This window comes from Hemitrygon akajei, chromosome 2 (assembly GCF_048418815.1).
Source record: "Hemitrygon akajei chromosome 2, sHemAka1.3, whole genome shotgun sequence".
Lineage (NCBI taxonomy): Eukaryota > Metazoa > Chordata > Chondrichthyes > Myliobatiformes > Dasyatidae > Hemitrygon > Hemitrygon akajei.
The window spans coordinates 106,183,205-106,208,091 of record NC_133125.1 but is presented as its reverse complement, the minus strand read 5'-3'; the positions used below and the strand labels follow the sequence as shown (position 1 = coordinate 106,208,091).

At 43.0% G+C, this 24,887-nt stretch overlaps 1 protein-coding gene across 8 annotated transcripts in view; it reads left to right on the top strand.

Moving 5' to 3' along the window:
- Positions 1-24,887, top strand: part of gli2a (GLI family zinc finger 2a) — a 510,119-nt gene that overhangs the window by 351,171 nt on the left and 134,061 nt on the right. For all 8 annotated transcript variants that reach the window (XM_073026911.1, XM_073026859.1, XM_073026885.1 and 5 more), the window contains one exon: positions 22,454-22,659. In XM_073026911.1, coding sequence (XP_072883012.1) covers positions 22,454-22,659 — 206 coding nt within the window. The remainder of the gene's footprint in view (positions 1-22,453; positions 22,660-24,887) is intronic.

Genomic DNA, 24,887 nt, shown 5'->3' with positions numbered 1-24,887 from the left:
CTGTTATAAAACTATTCAATGGTTCCCTAGTATGGTAAAATGGCTCTTGACCTCACAATCAAACAGAATAAGGTAAAGCAGTAACGATGCAGAATGAAGTGTAACAGCTCAAGAGAAAATGCAGTGCAGGGAAGTAATAAGGTGCAAGATCATTTTGAGGTAGTTTGCCAAGCCCACAACTCTGCAGTTCCTTACGGTAAAGTGCAGAACCGTTGCCATTTTTGGTATGGCAATTCCACAAAATGGTAATTATGCTGGTTTAGCTTCGTTGGAGCTGCAAGGGGAAGTCACCGGAGCCAAAGATGGAGGAGGAGGAGGAGGAGGGATAATAAATCAACGGTGAAGGGGGAGCAGATTCGATGAGCCAAATGGCCTAATCCTGCTCCTATGTATTCTGGGTTTATGGTCTATCAGTGGTTATCAATGAATCAAATGATCAGGCTCGGATTAATATCCTCAGTAAATGAACCAGATCAAGATGTAGGCTCACAAATAATATCGTACCACACAAATAAAAGGCAATTACCGTTTCTAAAAATATACAATTTCTATCATTCAGTAGTTCCATTGAATATCAGAATATTAAATATCATATATAATTTAATGCCTCGTATGCAATACACACCCTGAAATTCTCGTTCTTCACAGGCATCCACAGAAACAGAGGAGTGCCCCAAAGAATGAGTGACAGTTAAAACATTAGAATCCCAGCGTCCCCTACTCCCCCCCACGCACAAGCAGCAGCGAAGCAGTGACCCTCCCCCACCCCACCCACCTCCGCATAAAAGCATCTGCCCACCAAGCAGGCAACAGCAAAGGCCCCAAGAAAGACCGTGATCTGCAGTACAACAAAAACTAATCATTCACCCGACAATTCGACATAGCACAGGCTCTCTCTCCCTAATACAGGGAAAAAGAGAGGTCCCCTTTCTCAGCGAGAGGGGAGACATACCAAAACAACTCACTGATTTACGATGATAAAGTCTGTCGTGTTGCTCTTTTCCCCCAGTTCTCCGAATGGAGAATTGGCAACAAACTCGAGGGGGGGCGGGGGTAGAGATGGGGAGAGAGAGAGAGAGAGAGAGAGAGAATGCAAGAAGTAATTACACTCATGTTGATTTTTGTCAACACTCCTATAACCTGCACTGCATTTTTTCTGTAGTTGTTATCCTTTATTCTGCATCATTATTGTTTTACCTTATACTGTCTCAGTGCACCGTGTAATGATTCGATCTTTATAAACAGTATGCAAGACAAGCTTTTCACTGTCCCTCAGTGATTCTGTTGTTGTTGTTGTATTTACTGTGATTGCCCACAAGAAAATAAATCTCAGGGTTGTAATATGTGTTTTGATAATAAGTTTACCTTGAAGTTCTAATTCCAACTATTGAAACACAAATGCCAGGTGATCTTATGGAAACATACATACAGTACGTCTCATGAGGCTAGATAGGGTTGATGTGGTGATGTTATCTCTCCTGGCTGATGAGTCCAGAATATGGGGTCAGAAATGAGACGAGATTTCTTCACCCAGGGTATTGCATCAACAGTTCTCAATGTGAGAAGGGTATATTTAAGACTGAGATGGATAGGCTTTTGGATAAACCAAGTAAATCTAGACAAATAGTGCTAGTCTTGGTAAAGGGTTGTCCCATAAACATTTTGAATGGCAGAGCAGGCAGAAACCTGCTTCTAATTCTCATGTTTTTGAGCTTGGCTTTAGGATCTTTGGTCAAAGAAAGGGGAACAGCTTCCTAAAGTGTTTACACCGGAGAGTTGGTTGGTTGGTTGGTTAAGCCCATCACACCCGCTCACCGGAGTCCTCAGTGCTGGGCCAGTCATTCAACATGTCCCCAGGTCTAGCCCATCTTTGAAGGCCGTTCCTCTCCCAGGGCTGGGGTCTTTGGAGCTTTTGTTGCCTTTTCTGTAGCTTTGGGTTTTTACTGGATGGGGTTGCTAACTGCATGCTCAACTCTCCTCCTTTCACCATTGGGCTTGGGACCATCCATGGCGGAGTTTACACAGAAGTGTAGGCTTTGGAAACTAAATGAGATCTGATGCAGTTCAATTCTTGTAGACTAATAATATGTATGTTGCGATTCCTGAAGAGGATCACAGAACGCTCTTCTGGAAGATGCCACATAATTAGTAACTATACGAAAAAATATGAAGATCTCTAAGACAATTTTGCTTCCCTTTATCCTCTGCGCAACTTAAAACATTTGACTGATTTTCAGGACATACTTGATTGTCTAACCTCTTCAATTAATTTTAGTGTTAATCAAAGAAACTTACATAATTTAGTTAAATTGAAGTGATGCTGGAAATCCAGAGCAACACACACAAAATGCTGGAGGACCTCAGAAGCTCAGGCAGTATCCACGGAGAGGAATAAATTATAAAATAATATATTATAAAATAATAAATTATGTATAAAGTAAAAATATGGACAGTTACCACAAAGTATCCAAAGATTGTTTAAAATGAGAGAACATCAACATGATTTGAGAGGAACATGCATATTTCAAAAACAAACGATAAGAACAAATGTAAAAAATCATTGTATTTCAGTCAGAGGGGTGAATCTATGGAACAGTTCTAGTGAGAATTTAAAAACATGCACCACACTTAACAAGTTAAAAAAATTATTTTAAAATAATTTAATGAACAAATATAAATTACATGATTAAAAATGAATGGGAGTAATGTAAATAAATGATACTTGGAATTGGATTTTTTGTTAAAAGATTATGAATTTTTTTATTTTGATGTGACGATTGACACCAAATACATTGTTGTATCAGTAAGAGGGGTAGGTGTAATAAGCTATAGCTTCAGCCTACACCTTTTCGGTCTGTTTTAAAGATTTTTATTATTTAATTTTGTCTTATGAAATCATAGTTGAAAATGATGCTTTTTGTTATGTTTGTACTGACCGAAATAAAATTTCATTCACTCAAAAAAAAATAAAGAGTCAATGTTTCGGGTCGAGGCCCTTGATCATCCTTCATCAGTAATTTAGTTAAATCTAATTCTGGGCGGATTGGATACTTACTTTTTGCAACTTCAAAACAGAGATGCATTCATAAATTGTACGGTAGGTTTGATTCATGATCTATAGATTTAAAGCTAAAATTCAGAACATGGCCCCCACCCCTGATGTTGGAATGCTTGAAAATTCTAACTTTGTATTTCAATTCTTTTCACATAATTTATCATCATTAACAATTTTTGGGTTCAGTTTTACTCAGGCTTTTGGTTACCTGTTTGTATATCTTTGCATGGCCCAGTGACAAATCTTGTCTGACAATAGATTACTCAATTACTTTGTCAATGGTTTCATTCAATAGAAATGGTTGCAAGATCCGGAACCAAGATCCTTCGAAAGTCATTTTTCCTGCGCTCAATTGCCTTTTAACTTGCCCGGACTAAGTAAACCCAAATCCCATGAAAACTGAATAATTGAAGGTACAAGCATGGGAATGTGGATAATTGAGGTTCCATTGTCATGACTTCATTCTTAAGCTCCATTTACACCAGCTAAAGATTTAAGTGCAATTTAGAAGATTCTAAACCAGCTCAGCACTAAGCAAGTTTTTCATACTTTAAAGTTGATTTTATTTCAATAGACATGAATTGTGTTGGCCTACTTAAATATTTAAGACAGTACATAAAGTAATCTTTGATGCTGTTTGCTGTCAATACTTGCCTTTCTATTTAAGACATTCAATGTTTTGACTCCAATATTAATCCTCCTTGTGCTTGGCTTGCAAATACAGACGTAGAAAGTAATTTAACAGTTGGCTCAAAAAAAAAGTCTCAGTGCTGGTGTGCAAATAGGGTGTCACCTTGATATTAAAAGTTGGCCTGAGCTGGATGTTCCTGTCAGGCTGCCGTTGTAAATGCAAATCCTACAGAGTGAGTGAGTGAGTGAGTGAGTGTGTGTGTGTGTGTGTGTGTGTGTGTGTGTGTGTGTGTGTGTGTGTGTGTGTGTGTGTGTGTGTGTGTGTGTGTGTGTGTGTGTGTGTGTGTGTGTGTGTGTGTGTGTGTGTGTGTGTGTGTGTGTGTGAGAGAGAGAGAGAGAGAAAGAGAGAAGGAAGCCAGTACCATGTTGGGACTGGTGTTCAGTTCCTGTACTGAGATGCAGGCAGATCTGCCTAATTCTTTAACTCCTAGAGAGCCTGCACTGAAGACAGATCCGTTGTCTTGTTTTCGAGCGCAGTGAAGGTGAGCACTCTGTGCGTAACAGGACATGTTGCTACCCACCATTTCCTTTGAAGAGCTGAGGATTATGCAACAACTCTGGTCAGGAAAAGAATACACACACGGGGCTGTTTCCTTTGAATGGTGTCTACTGCTGGAAACTTAATTAAGCCTCCTTCCTGTCCTGTCATTCATAAAACCACCACCATACAACAGCACGGCTTCTCATTCACAAGATTTGTATTGGAGGGTGGCAGCAATGTCAACATGTGTGAGACAAGTGTTATTGAATGACTAATTGGCTAATTGTCAATACCAGGGAAAGAAGAAGTCTGGAAAGAATAAGAAATAGAACCATTACAAAATATTCTTACCAGGGTGGCTAAAAAAAATGAGCAAAGCATTCTCTAAGGGTGTAATCACATTTTGATAAATTAAAAGATATAAATTGTCTCCCTACATTTGCTGAAATAGTTCAAAGAATTCTCCTTGCCTTTCTATCTTGCAAGAGAAAAAAGAGTTTTTGTTGCTTGTGTGTCCTAAGGAAGAAATGAGGCCGTTGGCGGAAAAAACACTTAAATTTTCAATTTATTGTGCTTGTTCCTTTTTTAAAAATCTCATTTTATTTTCTCATTTCCAGATAAGAATTTATGTGCCAAGTCAAACAACAGCAAGAAATAAAAAAAATGGCACAGACTTGGCAAGGTGCCACCTTCCTTTTGTAAATAGAAGCATTTCTGAATCAAAGATTTCTCTTGTTTTCAGCAAGGAAAATGTCTTTAGTTTATTATTGGTGATTAATTTACATTATAAGTTTGTTATGACTTAAAAATAAGGATAATGGCTGGATTATGCAAGTCCTGGCTGTATTTAAATTACTGCTCCTTGCACTTGACATTTAATATTGGCTGAAAGTTGCATTTTAATGCAAAAGATATTCATTACTATTGAAGTTTAGTCTTCTCAGTTATGCCAATATTCAAAGAGTCACAACAGGAGCTTCTAATGGATATAAAAATGCTTTGGGCAGTGTGATAGTCTATTGATGCACCCAGACCAAAGCAGTACAAAAAAAGTACAACACAGTACAGGCCTTTCTTGTGCCGACCTTTTAACCTGCTCTAGGTTCAATCAAATCCGGACTTTCCCCATAGCTCTCCATTTTTCTTTCATTCACATGCCAATGTAAGAATCTCTTAAATACCTCTCTATGCCACCACCCCTTGGGCAGCAAGCTCCAAGTACCCACCACTCTCTGTGTATATATATATATAAAAACCTTACCTCTGGCATCTCTTCTCTATTTTCCTCCAATCACCTTAAAATTATAAAGACAAGAAAATCTGCAGATGCTGGAAATCCAAAGCAACACACACAAAATGCTGGAGAAACTCAGCAGATCAGGCAGCATTTATGGAATGAATAAACAGTTTTGGGCCAAGACCCTCAGTTAGGACCCGAAGAAGGGTCTTGGCCCGAAACATTGACTGTTTATTCATTTCCATGGATGCTGCCTGACTTGCTGAGTTCCTATAGCATTTTGTGTGTGTTACCTTAAAATGTTACCATCTTGTATTAGCCACTACCACCCTGGGAAAAAATTCCTGGCTGTCCACTCTATCTATGCCTTTTATCATCTTGTACACCTCTATCAAGTCACCTCTTTTCCTCCTTCAACCCAAAGAGGAAAGCCCTTGCTCACTCAACCATTTCTCATAACACATGCTCTCTAATCCAGGCAGTATCCTGGTAGATCTCCTTTACACTCTCTTTAAAGCTTCCACATCCCTCCTATAATGAGGCGACCAGAACCGAACACAATATTCCAAGTGTGGTCTACCCAGGGTTTTATAGAGCTGCAACATTACCTCTCAGCTCTTGAGTGTAATTCCCCCAACTAATGAAGGCCAACACACCATATTCCTTATTCACCATCCATCAACCTCCATGGCTATTTTGAAGGACCAAGAGAAGTGGACCCCAAGATCTCTCTGTTCCTCCACACTGTTAAGAATCTTGTCATTAACCCTGTACTCAATGTGAAATGGAAACAGAAAGTGCTGGAGATACCCGGTCAGTCAACAAACACATGTTGGGAACAAAGTTAATGTTTCAAGTTGATGAACTGGCATCATAATTGGTATCATAATTTGGGTTTTAAGATGCGGATCTGGGGAGGAGGGTTGGGTGGAGGGGGGAGCAAAGGGGAAATGGACAGAGAAACCAGAGGAATGTTCCCCAGAGTTAGTTAGTAAACAATAAATGATATAAGAGTTAAAACTGTAAATTAATGGAAGCCTAAAGGAAGTGGAAATGTGGAATGATTATCTGAAATTGTCAAAGGAAAAATGTTCATTATCTCAAGTTCAACTTGATGTTGAGTGCACAGGCCTGTTTGCATTGTTGGAAGAAGAGGTGTTTTTCCTGGAGTTTCAAATTTAGTTAATCATGTAAATGAGTACAAAGCTAATGTCAGTTAAGGGGACAAAAGAGAAATTTGTAAAACTGAGGTACAAGATAGCGGAAATCTGGAACAACTCACAGAAAATGGCTTCAAGTTCTAGTTTAATTGTCATTCAGCCATATATGAATATCCATTAACACAGCCAAACTCCGGGTCCAAGATCTAAAACACAGGACCAACAGTCACACACAGCAAAATGCACATTCAACACATATAAGATACGAGTAAAGTACAGCTGCACAATAAATATATAGTCCTAGACCCCGAGCCCATGAATGTTGTAGCAGCCTGCAGTCAAACACATTACATTCTGCCGAGCGAACACTGGGGGGCAGCACTGACTCCAGCTTGGATGCCACACCACTCTGGTGGTGCGACCCACTCTAACACATCTCTCCTGGGTGACTGTAAGCAGACGACACCACAGCTTGAGGCCTAGTCCTCTTTGTCTGCCAATATTCTCAGCAGGCCAGGCAGCATCAATGGAGGGAAATACGCAGTCAATGTTTCAGGCCAATAACCTTCATCAGGACTGGAAAGGAAGGGGACAGATACTAGAATAAGATGTGCGGGGAGGGGAAGGAGTACAAGCTGGCAGGAGATAGGTGAGTCCAAGTAATAGTAGGGGGAGGGGGGAGTGAATAGTAGGGGAAGAGGTGATAGATGGAAGAGTTAAAGGACTAAAGAAGAAGGAAACTGAGAGGGAGGAATGGTCGATCATGAAATGAAGGAAGTGGGTGAGTAATCAAATGGACGTGGTGGATACGAGGATGGAGGAGAGGAAGAAGTGACAGGGCCACCAGAATGAGAGAGAATAAAGGTGGGGGAAGGATGAAAAATAAGGGGAGCGGTTACCAGAAGTCAATATTCATACCATCATGTTGGAGTTTACCAAGATGGAATATGAGGCGTTTCTTCTCCAACCTGTGCTTGGCCTTATTATAAGAGTAGAGGAGGCCATGGATGGATTTGACGGTGACTGGAATGGGAAGTAGAATTGAAATGGGTGGCCACCAGGAGATCTTGGCTGTTGTAGGTGCTCAACAACATGATTTCCCTATCAAAGTCAGGTCTTCACCAACAAAGAGGAAGCCATACTGGAGCCCCAAGTGCAACAGACTCACAGGTGAAACACTGCCTCACCTGAAAGTAGCATTGAGTGCCCTGAATGGAGGATGACGTCTGTCAGATTCATAAGCTTCCTATAGGGTTGAAACTTATCTACCCGCACTCTGCTTGTTTGGGACTTGATTCCTGCTACTGTCTGTGAGGAGTCTGTACACTCTCGCCGTGACTGCATGATTTCCTCCCACATTTCAAAAATCAAAATCCGGTTTAATATCACTGACATACATCGTGAAACTTATTGTTTTACGTCAGTAGTACAATGCAATACATAATAAGAGAAAAAAACTGAATTACAGTCAATATATATAAAATTGTTAAATTAAATTAGTACAAAAATAGAAATAAAAAAGTAGTGAGATAGTGTTTATGGTCTCAATGTCCATTCAGAAATTGGATGGGAGAGGGGAAGCAGCTGTTCCTGAACCACTGAGTGTGTGCCTTCAGGCTTCTGGACCTCCTTCCCGATGGTAGTAATGATCATCAGGGTGATGGGCATCCTTAATGATGGACGCCCACTTTTTGAGGCATTGCTCCTTGAAGATGTCCCTGATACTACAGAGGCTAGTGCCCATGATGGAGATGACTAAGTTTACGACTCTCTGCAGCTTATTTCGATCCTGTGCAGTAGCCCCCGCACCTCCCCCCCCCCATACCAGACGTTGATGCAGCCAGTTAGAATGCTCTCCATGATACACCTGTAGAAGTTTGCGAGTGTTTTTGGTAACATACCAAATCTTCTCGAACTCCTCATGGAATATAGTCACTTTTGTATGGGTTGGGGTTAGTAAGTTCTGGGCATGCTATGTTAATGCCAGAAGCATGGCTGCCCCCAGCACATCCCTGGACTGTGTTGATCATTGATACAAATGACACATTCCACTGTATGTTTTGATGTTTTGATGTACATGTGACAAATAAAGCTAATCTTTAATCGTTAAGATGATGGAACAAGCACTCAACATGCCCACATTCCATGAATGACTCATCAGGGTGATAGTTGGAATATTGCAGTCTGAGCCAGTGGTGCTGAATAGAGACCATTTGAGGTTCCAAACATTTCATCACTGACCCATGGCCTCTTACTTAAAATGCACTTAAGATGTTGGGTCCAGGCAGGAATGGGATTCATTCTTGTGCCTTTTACCACCCCCCCCCCCACACACACATTGAAATACCCCTTTAGCATTAATTGGGTCCACACGTGGAAGATGGTTAATTGGATAAGATGTCAGAGGGTAGACATAAGGTCTGGAAATGCATGTGGAGAGCCAGCATCAAGGAACGGCAGAGTCTGGGCACAGGTGGGGCTACGTATTCTTTCACAATCTGTTTCTAGTTTCCTGCTTCTCAGTTTAATTGAATGCACTAAGTTTGTTTAAATTTTCCTTTACTTTTTGGCTTTGCTTTCTAGTGCTTAATTTCATTTTCCCTGGTTCTATAGTTTCAATTTTTAAACACATTTGCTGACAGTTTTTTTAAAAAACTGGTTCATTTAATCCTACTTAATCTGACCCCATCTGCTTGTTTCTGTTTGACATGTGGGTTGAGTTACACGCTGCAGGAACACTGAAACCCCAAACCCACACAGCACCTGACAAATAAACCTCTTCACAAGCAGCTAGTCACCATCCGTGGAATATCTCCTTCGTTTAGAATTGTGCCCAAAATCTCTCATTTCATCTCAGCCCTGTGTTTAGCTCGGGGATTTATTGGACTATTGTGTGTAGTTCTGATCACCTACCTAAAGGAAAGATATCAATAAGATTGAAAGAGTACAAAGGAAATTTACAAGGAGTTTGCCAGGACCTGAGGACCTGAGTTGTAGGGAAAGGTTGAATAGGTTAGGACTGATTCGCTGTAGCGTAGCGGATTGAGGGGAGATTTGAAGGGTATAGATAGGGTAAATGAAAGCAGGCTTGTTCCACTGAGGTTGGGTGAGACGACAACTAGAGGTCATGGGTTAAGGGTGAAAGATGCAATGTTTAAGATAAAATGAGTGGGTGCATCTTCACCCTGAGGCGGTGAGAATGTGGAACAAGCTACCAGTGGAAGTGATGGGACGCAGGTTTGAATTCAACATTTAAGAGAAGTTTGGATAGGTACATGGATGGGCGGGGAATGGAGATTCAGGTGTCAGTCAATGGGAAAAGCAGAATAATAGTCTGGCACTGACTAGATGGACCTAAGGGCCTGTTCCTGTGCTGTAGTGCTCTAAATTGGTATGCCTCTTTCCCAAACAGCAAAGCTACTGCACAAATACTTTTCGTCACCTTCCCGTAATACCTTCTGAACAAAATAGTGGTACTTTTGTGACACTTTAAAAGGCAGACTTTCTACCGGCTACAGAGTAACAGCTTCCAGTTTGTGAATTTGATTGCAGATGTGTTTGACTTATGGCTGTGCATGCTGTGAACCTCTGATAAGATCAAGAGGAGGCACTGTTCATAGCTTTTAAACTGGTGTTAATGAAGAATGTGGTCACAAAATACAACTCGTTTTGTTGCAAATAAGAAGGGAACTTGCCAAAACTGTTCAGCATGTGAGTCAGTATTTGTGGAGAGAAACAGGGTTCGTGTCCACATTTCATCAGAGCTTGGAAAATTAATTAAACCAGGCCATTGCGATGTACGTTAACGTCACATATGCGGGAAGACATTTAATAGGATCCTGGGAGGCAGGTTTTTTTACCCAAAGGGTGCTCTGTATATGGAATGAGCTGCCAAGGGAAATTGTACATTAACAATATTTAAAAGACACTTCAACAGGATCTGTGCATGAATAGGAAAGTTTTTGAGCTGGGATTCTTAACCTAGGGGCCTATGGATAGATTCCAAGGGGTCCGTGAACTTGGATGAGGGAAAATTTACATCTTTGTTTAGCATTTCTTTCAATGGTGTATGTAGGAAACAAACCATAACTGTATTTCAAATAATTGGGTTCTTTTGTAATTCTATGTGTTTTATTTTATATATTTAAATACATTATTCTGAGATGGGGTCCATAGGCTTCACTGGACTCCCAGGAGGCTCCATGGCGTAAAAAAGGATAAGAAACCCTGGTTTAGGGGGATGTGTGTCAAATCCAGGCAAATAGGACTTGCTTAAATAGGCATCTTGAACTATATGGACTGAAGGAGCTAAAGGACCTGTTTTAGTTCTGTACGGCTCTATGACTCTACATTCTGTTGAGTGTTGGCAATTCAGCCAAGGAAATTGCTGTCACATAATATCTCACCAGACAGAGGAACCTGACTGTGGGTCAGTTCTGTTGGTCAAAGTTGGGGACTGTATAACCAAAAGAAAGATTTAGGAGAGGGAAAGATATAGTTAAAGGGGGTGAACACAAAGTATCTATCCTCATCATAAATCGGCTAGGCTATGACTAATGATGCGGGTGGTGATAAGGGGTCTGCCCTGGTCATTTTCTATGGATGAACATCAGGCAAGTCACACAGGGACACAGGAGAATACAGAGGTTGGAACCTGGAGCAATTCATTAACCGCTGAAGGAACTCAGGCTGCGTTTGTGGAGAGAAATGGACAGTTGAGGTTTCAAGTCGAGGCCCCTCATCTAGACTGAGAGGTGAACCGCCCATTTTCCTCCATAGATGCTTTGTGGCCCGCTGAATTCCTCTGACATATCTGTGTGTTGCTCCAAATTGCACTTGGGAAGCTTATGCTGGTAATGTTGCTGATTGTAGGTTACTTGCTATTTGGGAAGGTGATAAAGTCTGTTGAGTAGGCTCTGTTAGAGGGTTTGCATCTGCCCTAAGGAAGGGATGACTGTTAAGGGCAGATTGGTGGGGATACAAACAGGATGGCCTGTTTCACCAGTGAAAGCTTTAAAAAGCACCCAGGAGCAAGAGGTTAAAGTCACGGGAGGTTTAAAGTATAATACGCCCAAGGCAAAGTGAGCATTGGCTTGCTTCCAGTTTTCTATTACTGCTGTTAATGATCCCTTTGAGTAGCTCTGAAAGTGGCCGCCCTCTGACCCAGACACCCACACTTTGTGGGCAATTTGTGGAAACAATGCTAGCTGCGATTAAAATCACGGTGCATTTTTCATGGTGTCATTCACCTCCCAGTTAGGCCCTGCCTTTTTTAAGCAGGTAAACGAGACTCAGGATTGTTTAATGTCATTTCCAGTACATGTGTAAAGGAGAAAGAGATAGTTGTTGTTCCAGATCCAAATGCAGCACAAAAAAAAGCACATTACAATAAGGAAGACAATAATAATAAAAACACACAATAAATATAAATATATAAGATAGTTTATATACATAGATTGATTGTATGTCCATAAAGTGACAGTAGGTAGGTACAAGAGTGTCTGTACATAAGGTTACTGACAGGAAATGATAAAGTAGTGGTGGTTGGGGGTGTGGAGGGGTGGGTTAGTGGGTGGAGGTGTTGATTAGTTTTACTGCTTGAGGTAGTTACTGCTTTTGAGCCTGGTGGTCCTGGTATGGATACTATAAACACTAGAATTTCTGCAGATGCTGGAAATCCAAAACAACAGAGAGAAAACATTGGAGGAACTCAGCAGGTCAGGTAGCATCTAGGGAATAAACAGTTGATGTTTTGGGCTGAGACCCTTCCTCTGGAGGACTGGAAAGGAAGGAGGAAGATGCCTAAATAAAAAGGTGGAGGGAGGCGAAGGAGGACAGCTGGAAGGTGGTAGGTGAAACACAAAAATACAACTGCAGCTGCTGTGGGTCAAAGAATACGTACACAATGCTGGAAGAACTCAGCAGGCCAGGCAGCATCCGTGAGAAAAGAGTAGCCAACGTTTCCGGCCGAGACCCTTCATCAGGAATGGGGGGGAAGAGAGGGCCGAAGCCCAGTAATAGAGATAGGGGAGGGGGTAGGGCCTACAGGCGCCGGGTGGAAAACCAATCTGAGGAAAGATAAAGGGGGGAGGGGGAGGGGGAGGGAATTACCAGAAATTGGAGAATTCAATGTTCATAGCACCAGGCTGGAGGCTACCCAGACAGTAGATGAGGTGTTGCTCCTCCAACCTGAGTTTGGCCTCATCATGGCAGTAGAGGAGGCCATGTATGGACATATCTAGATGGGAATGAGAGGCAGAGTTGAAGTGGGTGGCAACCGGGAGGTCCTGTCTATTGTGACGGACGGAGCGTAGGTGCTCGACGAAGCGGTCCCCCAATCTGCGTCGGGTCTCACCGATGTAGAGGAGGCTGCACCGGGAGCACCGGATGCAATAGACGACTCCAGCAGACTCGCAGGTGAAGTGTTGCCTCACCTGGAAGGACTGTCTGGAGCCCGGAATGGTGGTAAGTGGGGAGGTGTGGGGACAAGTGTAGCATTTGCGCTTGCAGGGATAAGTGCCAGGTGGGAGTTCTGTGGGGAGGGACGTGTGGACCAGGTAGTCGCGGAGGGAATGATCCCTGCGAAAAACTGAGAGGGGTAGGGAGGGAAAGATGTGCTTGGTGGTGGGGTCCTGTTGAAGGTGGCGGAAGTTGCGGAGGATAATGTGTTGGATCCGGAGGCTGGTGGGGTGGTAGGTGAGGACAAGGGGAAACCTGTCCCTGTTGTGGTGATGGGAGGATGGGTTAAGGGCTGAAGTGCGGGAAGTGGAGGAGATGCGGGTGAGGGCATCTTTGATGATGCCAGAAGGGAAACCACGATCCTGAAAGAAAGAGGACATTTGAGAAGTCCTGGAGCAGAAAGCCTCATCCTGGGAGCAGATGCGGCGGAGACGGAGGAACTGGGAATAGGGAATGGCATTTTTGCATTGGGCAGGGTGGGAAGAGGTATAGTCAAGATAGTTATGGGAGTCAGTGGGTTTGTAGAAGATGTCAGTGGACAGTCTATCTCCAGAGATGGAGACCGAGAGATCGAGAAAGGGGAGAGATGTGTCCGAGATGGACCAAGTGAATTTAAGGGCTGGGTGAAAGTTAGAGGCAAAATTGATGAAATTGATGAGCTCAGCATGGGTGCAGGAAGCAGCACCAATGTAGTCGTCAATGTAGCAGAGGAAGAGTTGGGGAGTGGTGCCAGTATAGATTTGGAGCATAGACTGTTCCACATAACCCACAAAGAGGCAGGCATAGCTGGGGCCCATGCGAGTGCCCATGGCTATGCCCTTGATCTGGAGAAAGTGGGAAGAACCAAAGGAGAATTATTAAGAGTTAGAACAAGCTTTGCCAAGTGGAGGAGTGTGGTGGTGCTGGGGAACTGGTGGGGTCTGTTATCCAAAAAGTAGCAGAGGGCTTTGAGGCCTTCTTGATGGGGGATGGAGGTGTATAAGGATTGAACATCCATGGTAAAAATGAAGCGGTCGGGGCCGGGGAATTGGAAGTTATTGAAGAGGTGAAGGGCATGGGATGTATCCTGGATGTAGGTGGGGAGAGACTGAACTATGGGGGATAAAATGGAGTCCAGGTAGGCAGACACAAGTTCAGTGGGGCCTCTCAGCTTTTCGCAGGGATCGTTCCCCCCGCAACTACCTGGTCCACACATCCCTCCCCACAGAACTCCCACCTGGCACTTATCCCTGCAAGCACAAATGCTACACCTGTCCCCACACCTCCCCCCTCACCACCATTCCGGGCCCCAGACAGTCCTTCCAGGTGAGGCAACACTTCACCTGCAAGTCTGCTGGAGTCGTCTATTGCATCCGGTACTCCCGGTGCGGCCTCCTCTACATCGGCGAGACCCAACACAGATTGGGGGACCGCTTCGTCGAGCACCTACGCTCCGTCCGTCACAATAGACAGGACCTCCTGGTTGCCACCCACTTCAACTCTGCCTCTCATTCCCATCTAGATATGTCCATACACGGCTTCCTCTACTGCCATGATGAGGCCAAATTCAGGTTGGAGGAGCAACACCTCATCTACCGTCTGGGTAGCCTCCAGCCTGGTGGTATGAACACTGAATTCTCCAATTTCCAGTAATTCCCTCCCCCTCCCCCTTCCCCTATCCCAGGTCCCTCTCTGCCTCTCTCCCCTTTCAACTTTCTGCTTCTTTATCTCCACAGTTCTTTCATGCTTATCCCCTCCCCCTTTATCTTTCCTCATTGGTTTTCCACCTGGCACCTCTAGGCCCTACCCCCTCCCCTATCTCTATTACTGGGCTTCAGCCCTCTCTTCCCCCCCCCCCCCCATTCCTGATGAAGGGGCTCGGCCCGAAACGTTGGCTACTCTTTTCTCACGGATGCTGCCTGGCCTGCTGAGTTCTTCCAGCGTTGTGTGCGTATTCTTGTGGTAGGTGAAGCCAGGTGGGTGGGAAAGATAGAGGCCTGAAGAGGAAGGAATCTGACTGAAGAAGAGAATGGACAATAGCAGAAAGGGGGGGCACCAGGGAGAGATGATCAGCAGGTGAGAAGAGGTAAGAAAGTAGGGTGGTCAATAGAAGAAGATGGGAGGGGAGGGATTTTTTTTACCAGAAGGAAAAATCGATATGAATGTCATCAGGCTGGAGGGTACCCAGATGGAACACAAGGTTTTGCTCCTCCACTCTGAGGGTGGCCTCACCACAGCACAAGAGGAGGCCGTGGATTGACATGTCGGAATGGGAATGGGAATGGGAATTAAAGTGCTTGGCCACCGGGAAGTCCCACTTATGGCAGATGGAACAGAGGCGTTAAACGAAGCAGACCCCAATATACGTTGAGTCTCACCGATGTAGAGGAGGCTGCATCAGGAGCAAGGGGCACAATAGACGACCCCAGGTGAAGTTTTGTCTCACCTGGAAGGTCTGTTTGGGGCGCTGAAAGGAGGTGAGGGAGGAAGTGAATGGACAGGATAAAGTAGTGTGGTTGGGGGTGTGGAGGGTTGGATTAGTGGGTGGAGGTGTTGATCAGTCTTACTGCTTATGGAAAGTATCTAGCTTCTTACATTCTTACAAGTCCTGATGAAGGGTCTCGGCCCGAAACGTCGACAGCGCTTCTCCCTATAGATGCTGCCTGGCCTGCTGCGTTCCACCAGCATTTTGTGTGTGTTTCTTACACTGAAGTTCAATGGAAATCCGAACAAGTAGACGGGCCTTTAGCCTTTGAGCATCAATTCTTTCGATAGTATACATTGGATTCCCATGATGGAGTATTTTGTGAAAGTTCCACGACAAAAGCTTCAGGACATTAGTATCCTAAAATGCCATTTTTAGATACAGAGTCAGGTTTATTACTATAGACACTTGGCATGAAATTTGTTGTTTTGTGACAGCAGTACAGTGCAAGAAGTAAAACTTAATATTAAGTTTCAAAAATATATAAATAAATGGTGCAAAAGAGGAACAGTGAGGTCATGTTCATGAGTTCATGGAGCATTCAGAAATCAGATGGTGATTCCTAAAACATTAAGTGTATGGCCTCAGACTCCTGTACCTCCTCGCTGATGGTAGTCATGAGAAGAGGGCTTTTCCTGGATGGTGAGAATACTTAATGATGGATGCTGCCTTCTTGAGTCACTGTCTTTTGAAGATTCTTCAGAGGTAGGGAGGCCAGAGCCCATAACGGAGCTGGCTGTGTCTACCGTTCTTTGCAGACTCTTTCGATCTTGTGTATTGGAACCTCCACACCAGATGTTGATACAACCGGTCAGAATGCTCGGCCCAGTACGCGTAGAAATTTTGGTGACATACCAAATCTCCTCAACTCCTAATGAAATGGTGTGCCTTCTTCATGATTGCGTCAATGTGTTGCACCCAGGAGAGATTCTCCGAGATGTTAACACCAGCCAACAGTACAAGCTATTTTACTATATCGTATGGTTGGGTCACGTTGTTCGCCAATCTTGACAATTTACATATATTTGATAAGGGAGGGGGACTTTATTATAGCAAGGCATTCATGCTTCAAACTCATCTAATACTGTCAGTTTAAAATGAGAGATGGGATAGGGTGAGGGCAGTGCTCATGAGCAATAAGATTAGGGTCACAGCTAAGCAACCTGTAAGGTAACACTGCAGTGCAGAACATAAAAGGCTAAAGTATAAAGGAGATTCTCTTTGGTTTGAACAACTGTGACCAATGGTGCCTATTTATTTATAATCCGCAAAGACTGTAGTAAATAAGTGCTACCTCCCTGCTCACCTTGTATTGAGACCAACAATGGCATGGCTAGTTTGTCAGTCACAGTTGCTGCAGTTATACCCATAGAGTTCTGATAGATTAACCTGCCTGTTTACTGATGGAGTACATAAGTGAGATTGATGCAAGGAGAAAGATATAAAACTACACTCCTAAAATCAATGGTGCTAAAACGTTTTTAACAATAAAGGAGATCATGTCCTGACCCAGCAAAAGAATCATCAAGTCTGAGTCACAGTGTTCCAAAAGCTGTGGGAAGCTGCCAAGAACACTGTGGGAGGCTTGAGAAAATATGGTGGGAGCTTTAGCCAAGATATTTGCATCGTCATTAGCCACAGATGAGGTGTCAGTAGATAGGAAGGTAGCACACGTTTCATCTTACAAAGGTCAGCAAAAAAAAGCTGGCAACTATGGGCCAGTATGTTTCACATCTGCAACAGGTAAGATACTGCAGAGGATGGATTAACTTTATTCACCATATGCCTTTACGTGTACAGTATTAGGAATTTGCTGTGGTGTATTAGTGTAACATCATTCAACAATTATAACAATTAAATAACATAAAGTTGGAGGTTTAAGTATGTAAATTTGGAAAGACAGGTTGGTTAGGGGTAGTCAACATAACTCTGTGCATAGGAGGTCATGTCTTATGAATTTGATTGAATTTTTTGATGATGTGACGAAGAAGAAGACAGGTAGTAGAGCAGTGGATTATATGGACTTCCACTCGGAAACCCACTCTGGAAGGTTAGATCACATGGAATTCAGAGAAAGCCGGTAAATGGTTGTATTGATTGTAAAAAGCAGAGGGTGATGGTAGAAGATTATTTCTTGGATTGGAAGCCTGTGACCTGTGGTGTGCCTTAGGTGTCAGTGCTGGGTCAATTAATGTCCATCATCTCTGTCAATGACTTTGATAAGACTATATAAAGTACAGTTAATAAGTTTGTTGATAACACTCAAATAGTGTGTTTACTGGACAGCAAAGAAGGTAATCAAAAATTACAGCAAGATACTGATCCGCAGAGTAAGTAGGCCAAGGAATGGCAGATGCTGTTTAATTTGAATAAGTGCGAGGTGTTGCATTTTGGAAAGTCTAATCAGGGAAGGACCTCCACAGTGAATGGTAGGCCCCTAGGGAGTGTTGTAGAACATGAGGAACCTTGGAGTTCTAGTACATGGTTCTCTAAAATGGGAGGCACAGGTGGACAGATGAGTGAAGAAGGGATTTGAATGCTGGTCTTCTTCACACAGGGTATTGAGTTTAAAAGCTGGGCAGTCATTGTGCAGTTGTACAGGATGCTGGTGTGGCTGTATTTGGAGTATTGTGCTCAGTTTTGGTCGCTCTGCTATATGAAAAGATTTACAAAGATGTCAGGATCTGAGGGGTGAATTACAGGGAGAAATTGGCCAGGGTTGGATTTTATTCCTTGGAACATAGGAGACTGAAGATTGGCCTTATACAATCATCATCATCATGATGTGCCGTGTCATATAACATGGACGATCTTAGTCTCATTACCGTGATTGTTCTTGGCAAATTTTTCTACAGAAATGGTTGACCATTGTGTTCTTCTGGGCAGAGTCTTTATAAGACAGGTAACCTCAGTCATTATCAATACTCCTCAGAGATTGCCTGCCTGGCATCAGTAGTTGCACACCCAGGATTTGTGATATCCACCAGCCGCTCAGATGACCATCCATCACCTGCTGCCACGGCTTCACATGACCCTGATCAAGCAGAGAGTGAGGCCGTAGCAAGTGATGCATTTTGCTCAAGGGTGACCTACAGGCTGGTAGAGTGTAGGAGTGTCTTACACCTCCTTTGGTAGAGACATATCTCCATTTCACCACCCATCTTATACAGTAGAGGTGTATATCATGAGGAGCATGCACTCATTTTTCCAAAGCTGGGAATTCAAGAATTAGAGGGCATAGATTAAGGTGAGAGGGGAGAGACTTAATAGGAACTTAAGGGGCAACTCATTTATGCAAAGGGTGGTACGTATATGGAATGGCCAGAGGAAGAGGCGAGTGAGGTACGATTACCACTTATAAAGTAGTTGGAAAGGTACATCGACATGAAAGATTTAGAATGCTAAGGACTAAAGACAGGCACATAGGCCTAGCTTTGATGAGGATGGTGTGCACCAGTTTAACCAAAAGGTCTGTTTCCATACTCTGTATCTCAATGTCCGTATGACCTGACTGCATGATCTGGGCTATTTCAATGTAGTCATGATGGAGTGCCTCACTGTTTGAGGAGCATATTGGAACACAGAACCTAAAACCAAGATGCCATCAACCAACTTCGGCAAAAATTAAATGGGAACTATTTAAAGAAAAACCAAGGAAGTCTCCAAGAATGCAGGGTTCTAGCATTCATTTCTCAACCAACATAACTAATACAACATACTAAAGGAACTCAGCAGGCCAAACAACATCTAGGATGAAGGGTCTTGGCCCAAAATTTGATTGTTTATTGTTGCCCATTTATGCTGCTTGACCTGCCGAGTTCCTCTAGCATTTTGTGTGTGTTGCTCAAGATCTCTGGCAACTGCAGAATCCCTTACGTTCACTGTAACAAAAAGACAGGTAATTTGTTTCCTTGTTGCTTTTAGGACCCTGCCATACCCATGTTAACTGTTGCATTTGCCCACATTACAACAGTGACTATCCTTTGGGGAAGAGTACCGGCAACCGGAATGTGTGACGATGCTAGTGTACTGCTCCCAGCATCATTAGGTTGTGTTGGTCATTAACACAACTGATACATTTTCCTGTGTTCATGTGATAGAAAGTCAGTTCACCAGTGCTGAAGACCTTCATCACTATCAATCATAGAAATGCTGAAGCAACTCAACAGGTCAGGTAGCATCTATGGAAAGGAATAAAGAGTTGATGGTTTGGGATGAGACCCTTCATAAGGACTGGGCCAATGTTTTGAGTTGAGACCTTCTACCATTGTGTACCAAATCATTCAGCAATGGTTTGGTACCATTGCTGAACAGAATAAGCGGCACTATTTGGCAGCCTGTACTTGCGCATGTTTCTGGTGTCAGTGGTAAAAGACCAGTGTCTCCCCTGTGGATCTTTACAATCACCCTCTCAGCTTGCAGGTTTACATTGCACACTTTCGTTCAATTCAACCCAAGTAATAGTTGGATTGCTATAAATGTAGCAGGAAGCCACACCTAACTATTAACAGTGAAGAGCATTCTCAAGGGAATATGCACACATCAGCCTTTTTTTGAACGACACAAGAAAGGGACAAAGTTGTCTGTTCACTTCGATCGGGCTCCATTAGCAGCGTGGGGTTGTGTGTGCCTTTTCTGCATGATCGAGCTGCTACCTGTTGCTTTGAAATCCTTCTGTCAGACTGATGAATGGGTTGTTTTGGTAAATCAGTGCAGGTAAACTTTTCTGATTCAGCATTCACCTCACGTAGACAGAGAGAGGACACGGCACAATTGCTGAAAGGTTTACTTTGAGTTCCTTCCCTCTGATTTTCCTACCTTTCTGAAAACAGTCTGTCTTCGGGAAAGTTTGTCATTTCCGGAGGACCCACCTGCAGAACTAAATATCACGAAGTATTTAAACTTAGGCCCCATGGCCAATGGAATTTGGCCAACTGGGATAAAGAGAGAGGATAACAAAAAGCTGTTTTTGAGAGGTAATTGCACAGGTCAAAGTAACTCAGATGAGAATCTCAGATTATGAGGTCTAGGTACTCAAGATACAGGTACCAATGATGGGATAAGCCCATTTACAAGATCCATAAGACACAGGAACAGAACTAAACCATTCTCCCTATTGAGTCTGGTCTACCATTTCATCATGGATGATTTATTATCCTTCTCAACCCCATTCTGCTGCCTTCCTCCTGTAACCTTTGATGCCCTGTCCAATCAAGAATCTATTAACCGCCACTTTAATTATACTCAATGACTTGGCCTCCACAGCCAACCGCAGCAATGAATTCCACAGATTCATTCTCCTCTGGCTAAAGAAATTCCTCCTCATCTCTGTTCTAAATGGACATCCCTCTATTCTGAGTCTGTGCCCTCTGGTCCTGGATGTCCCCATAGAAAATATCCTCGCCACATCCATTCTATCTAGGCCTTTTAATATTCAATAGGCTTCCAAAAGTACAGTCAGTGATGTGGAGAATTTAAAGGGAGAAGCATATTATTGCTGCAAATTTAGGTTAATGGATTTAGGTTAATTGGTAGATTAATTATAGTTGAGATAGAAAAAAAAATTCACATAATCATTGCTGGGAGCTGTCTGAACTGTTGTTGAAGGTGGACACCCTCAGCCTATTTAAGTATCTGTGTGAAAATGTAGGGCAATGGACTCCATAAAGTTACTCCAGCACTAACCTGAAGGCCATTGAAATGATGGAGCTGATGGCAAATTTGGTTCAATTAAACCCAAGTAATAGTTGGACAGTGCAGTAACTTCCTGTGATTTTCTGAGCTTATAGAACCAGGAGAGGATTAGGTCATGGCACACTGCTCTGGGGAGCAGTGCTGGCTATGCCTTCTGATGGGGAATCAATAGTGATATGACAGGCCATAACTGAATCTCGAGGAGGTAAATACTTGAGTGAGGATTTCAGCAACAAATGGGCTGGGTTGAAGGCAAATAATGTATGGAGATGGTCTTTATGTCACCTTAGCATCATTTTATGGACCTACAATCAATCTAAGTATATAAGATAAATATATATTTATATTTATTGTGTGTTTATTATTATTATTATTATTTATTCTTTATCTTTTTGTGCTGTATCAGATCCAGAGTAACAATTATTTCATTCTTCTTACACTTGTGTATGGGAAATGACATTAAACAATCTTGAATCTTAAGTCTTTAGTGATGGACAGCACAAATAAAACTAATCTTTCAAATCTTGCTTTCCACCTCTTTGTGGTCTCTTTTCCCTCTCCCAACCTTCTAAGCCACCAGACAATTGACTGACTTCTATGCTGTAAGGCCGGGAGATTCTTTTGCCTCTCCCAACCTGCACAGTTCAGATTTTGTTGAGCATCATGGTTCAACCTGCCTCATGCCAGCCCATGCCCACGGCAAGCTCCCAATGTCCTTATAAGAGGAGCAGCCTTTAAAAGGTTGAGCATTTTTCTGGTGAAGCCGTGGGGACAAACATTAAGGAATTGTGCAGTCTGTGTTGTGCGAAGTAAGACTTTGCTTTGCAACAGTAAACCCCTGACCTTTGTTCCAGATTCCCAGCTGCTTTGAATCAAAATGCACAATGCAAATATGAATTTACTTAGTTGAAATGGAAACGCAACCTCTTGTCTGCTTAAGAAGTACCAGCTGAAATTCAGCTCAAGCAGAATTTAACATTAAGCTATGTTGGCTTCTTGCTCCAGTCCACTTTGACCAGCTTTGCATCAAAATGGACTCTACTGGCACATCGTAGTTTGGTACAACATTTAAAGCAACGTTTCACATAAATATGTAGATCACTTTCAGCTCCCCACAATGCAGTTGAACTGATTTCCGTCTGTGGGTTTTCAATGATGACAAAAACGCAAAACTGACTGATCTTTAAAGAACATTGTGCTTCTGTCTCCTCAGGCCTCCTCTGGCTGGAAGCCCAGTCTTCTCCGACATCTCCCTCATCCGCCTCTCTCCTCATCGGAATCCAGCAGGGACAGGGGAGTCCCCCTTCAGCCCACCCCACCCTTACGTCAACCCCCACATGGAACATTACCTGAGGACCATGCACGGGAGTCCCACGCTTTCTATGATTTCGGCTGCAAGAGGCTTGAGTCCAGCTGATGGTAAGCCTTAATGAGTTGTTTATCCAGGAATTTCTGACTAATGACTTTCCATGAATTCTTCTGCAACATATAAGGTGTGAACATATTGTAAAAAATGGCATAATATGCGGTTCACATGGCCACATTCAAAAAGACCTTTCAGATATTAGCTGGTGCAATGGGTCACTTGCATTTGGTCTCTTTTCAAATGTTGGCTCTTCTGAGATAAATAAAGTGTACAAATCCAGAAGCTAAATATCAAGTTCTATTTTCCTATCTGAAGGAACCTGGTGAAAAAATTCTTAAGCAATGGCAAAAGAGTAAAAGAAAAATTTTATTTGTTCATGGATATGGGCATTACTTGCAAATCCCATTACTTGCATTACTTGGAATGTACTAGCTGTACTGTAATGTCATGGTGGGACAAAGGCCCTGTTCCTCTGTGCTGTACTGTTCTAAGTGACCATCCTTAAATCCCCTTGAAGTCAGTGATCAACTAGACCACTCAAGGGTCATCCATATTAATAGGCAGAGATTTATTAAAAACTGCTGCTTTAAAAAAACTTGAAATAAATAGAAAATGCAGAAAGTATTCAGCACAGTGGCAGGATAGAGATACGTCTCTACCAAAGGAGGGTGGCGGGATGGAGATACATTACTACCAAAGGAGGTGTAAGGAGCTCTTTCCCTCCGCTAGCCTACAGGTCACCCTTGGGCAAGGTGTAGCACCTGCCTATCCCTCTGATCAGGGTCACATGAAGCCATGGGAGCAGGTGGTGGATGGTCGTATGAGCAGCCTCGTACATATCACAAGTCCTGGCCACTAATGCCAGGCAAACAGTCTCTGAAGAGTACTGATAATGGCTGGGGTCACCCTTCTTGTAAAGACACTGTCCAGAAGGCAGCAATAGCCAACCACTTCTGTAGAAAAATTTGTCAGGAACAATCATGGTCATAGAAAAACCATCATATGACACGGCACATGAGCAAACAAGCTCGCAGAACTTAGGAAGTACCGTGAGTCACCTATTTCAAGCATGGTCTCCCTCTAAGACAATTGATTTTTATTTATTTAAAGATACACCTTAGTAACAGGCCCTTCCGGCCCAATGAGCCCGTGCTAACCAATTACACTTATGGATCTAATTAACATAGTAACCCGTACATCGGAGGAAATCACAACTCCAGAAGGAAACCCACGGGGTCACAGGGAGAAGCTGCTTATGGACAGCGGTGGAACTGAACCCGGATCACTGGCAGTGTAATAGCAGGGTTACAATCCCCATATTCCTAATTGTCAAAACATCTCCATTTCAGCTTTACTGAGTATCCTCATCCTCAGACAGAGAATTCTAAAAAAAATCACAGGCTCCTCATCTCAGTGTTGGACGACCATTTCCGTTTTTGTTTAGCTCTTTGGCCATTTTGAGTAGAAAGTAATATCAACTGGTCCATGACGTGGTCTTAAACAAGTAGATTAACCTCTTGGATACTGAGTGCTCTGTGTATCCTTTAAAGCATGTATTGCCTTGTTTTTAAAGATACTTTCTCGAGTGCACAGTGATTAAAATAGCAGCTGCAGGGTTAACTTATTACTCCTGTCTACACAATTAGATTAGGCAGTCAACATTGTTAAGGATACAATTGTGCTTCCACATCAAGAGGATTGCGCCAGGCGCTCCGGAACCCGGGAGCTTGTCTGAATGAGTGAGAACACTGGAATCCTGTTGTGTCTTGTTGGAGGTGGGCATTCTATAGGAAGCTCCTCTGGGGTTAATTTAACCACTTAGCTTTGTATTTGAACACTGTGCAAAACTAGGTATTGAAGCAAGGGGCAGTAAACACAATATTCCTTTAACAAGTAAGATTTGAAATTATGCACGTTATGTGCATGCAAGTATGTGTTCCTGTTAGCGTATGTGCGCGTGAAAATGCAGCAACGTGCACAGATGTGAATGAGTGTGGTTACATTACTTTTAAGAATTAAAATCCGCTTGTTGACATTTGCCACAGAGTTGCCACAATTCTGGGCATTTCCATCTATGTTGTTGCAATTTCTTTTGCTCTCTCTTCACTGCTGAAGTCATTTAGTTCAGTCAGGCTTTGTTTATGAGTTTGAGGGAACTCTGGAATGTGGAGGCCCCAGCTCGCTCAGCTCCTTTCTACACAAACACGCCCAATCTACCGTCACTGAACAGCAGCGATAGCTTCCATCTGGGTAGCAGAGGAGTTCCTGACGTCAGTACAGA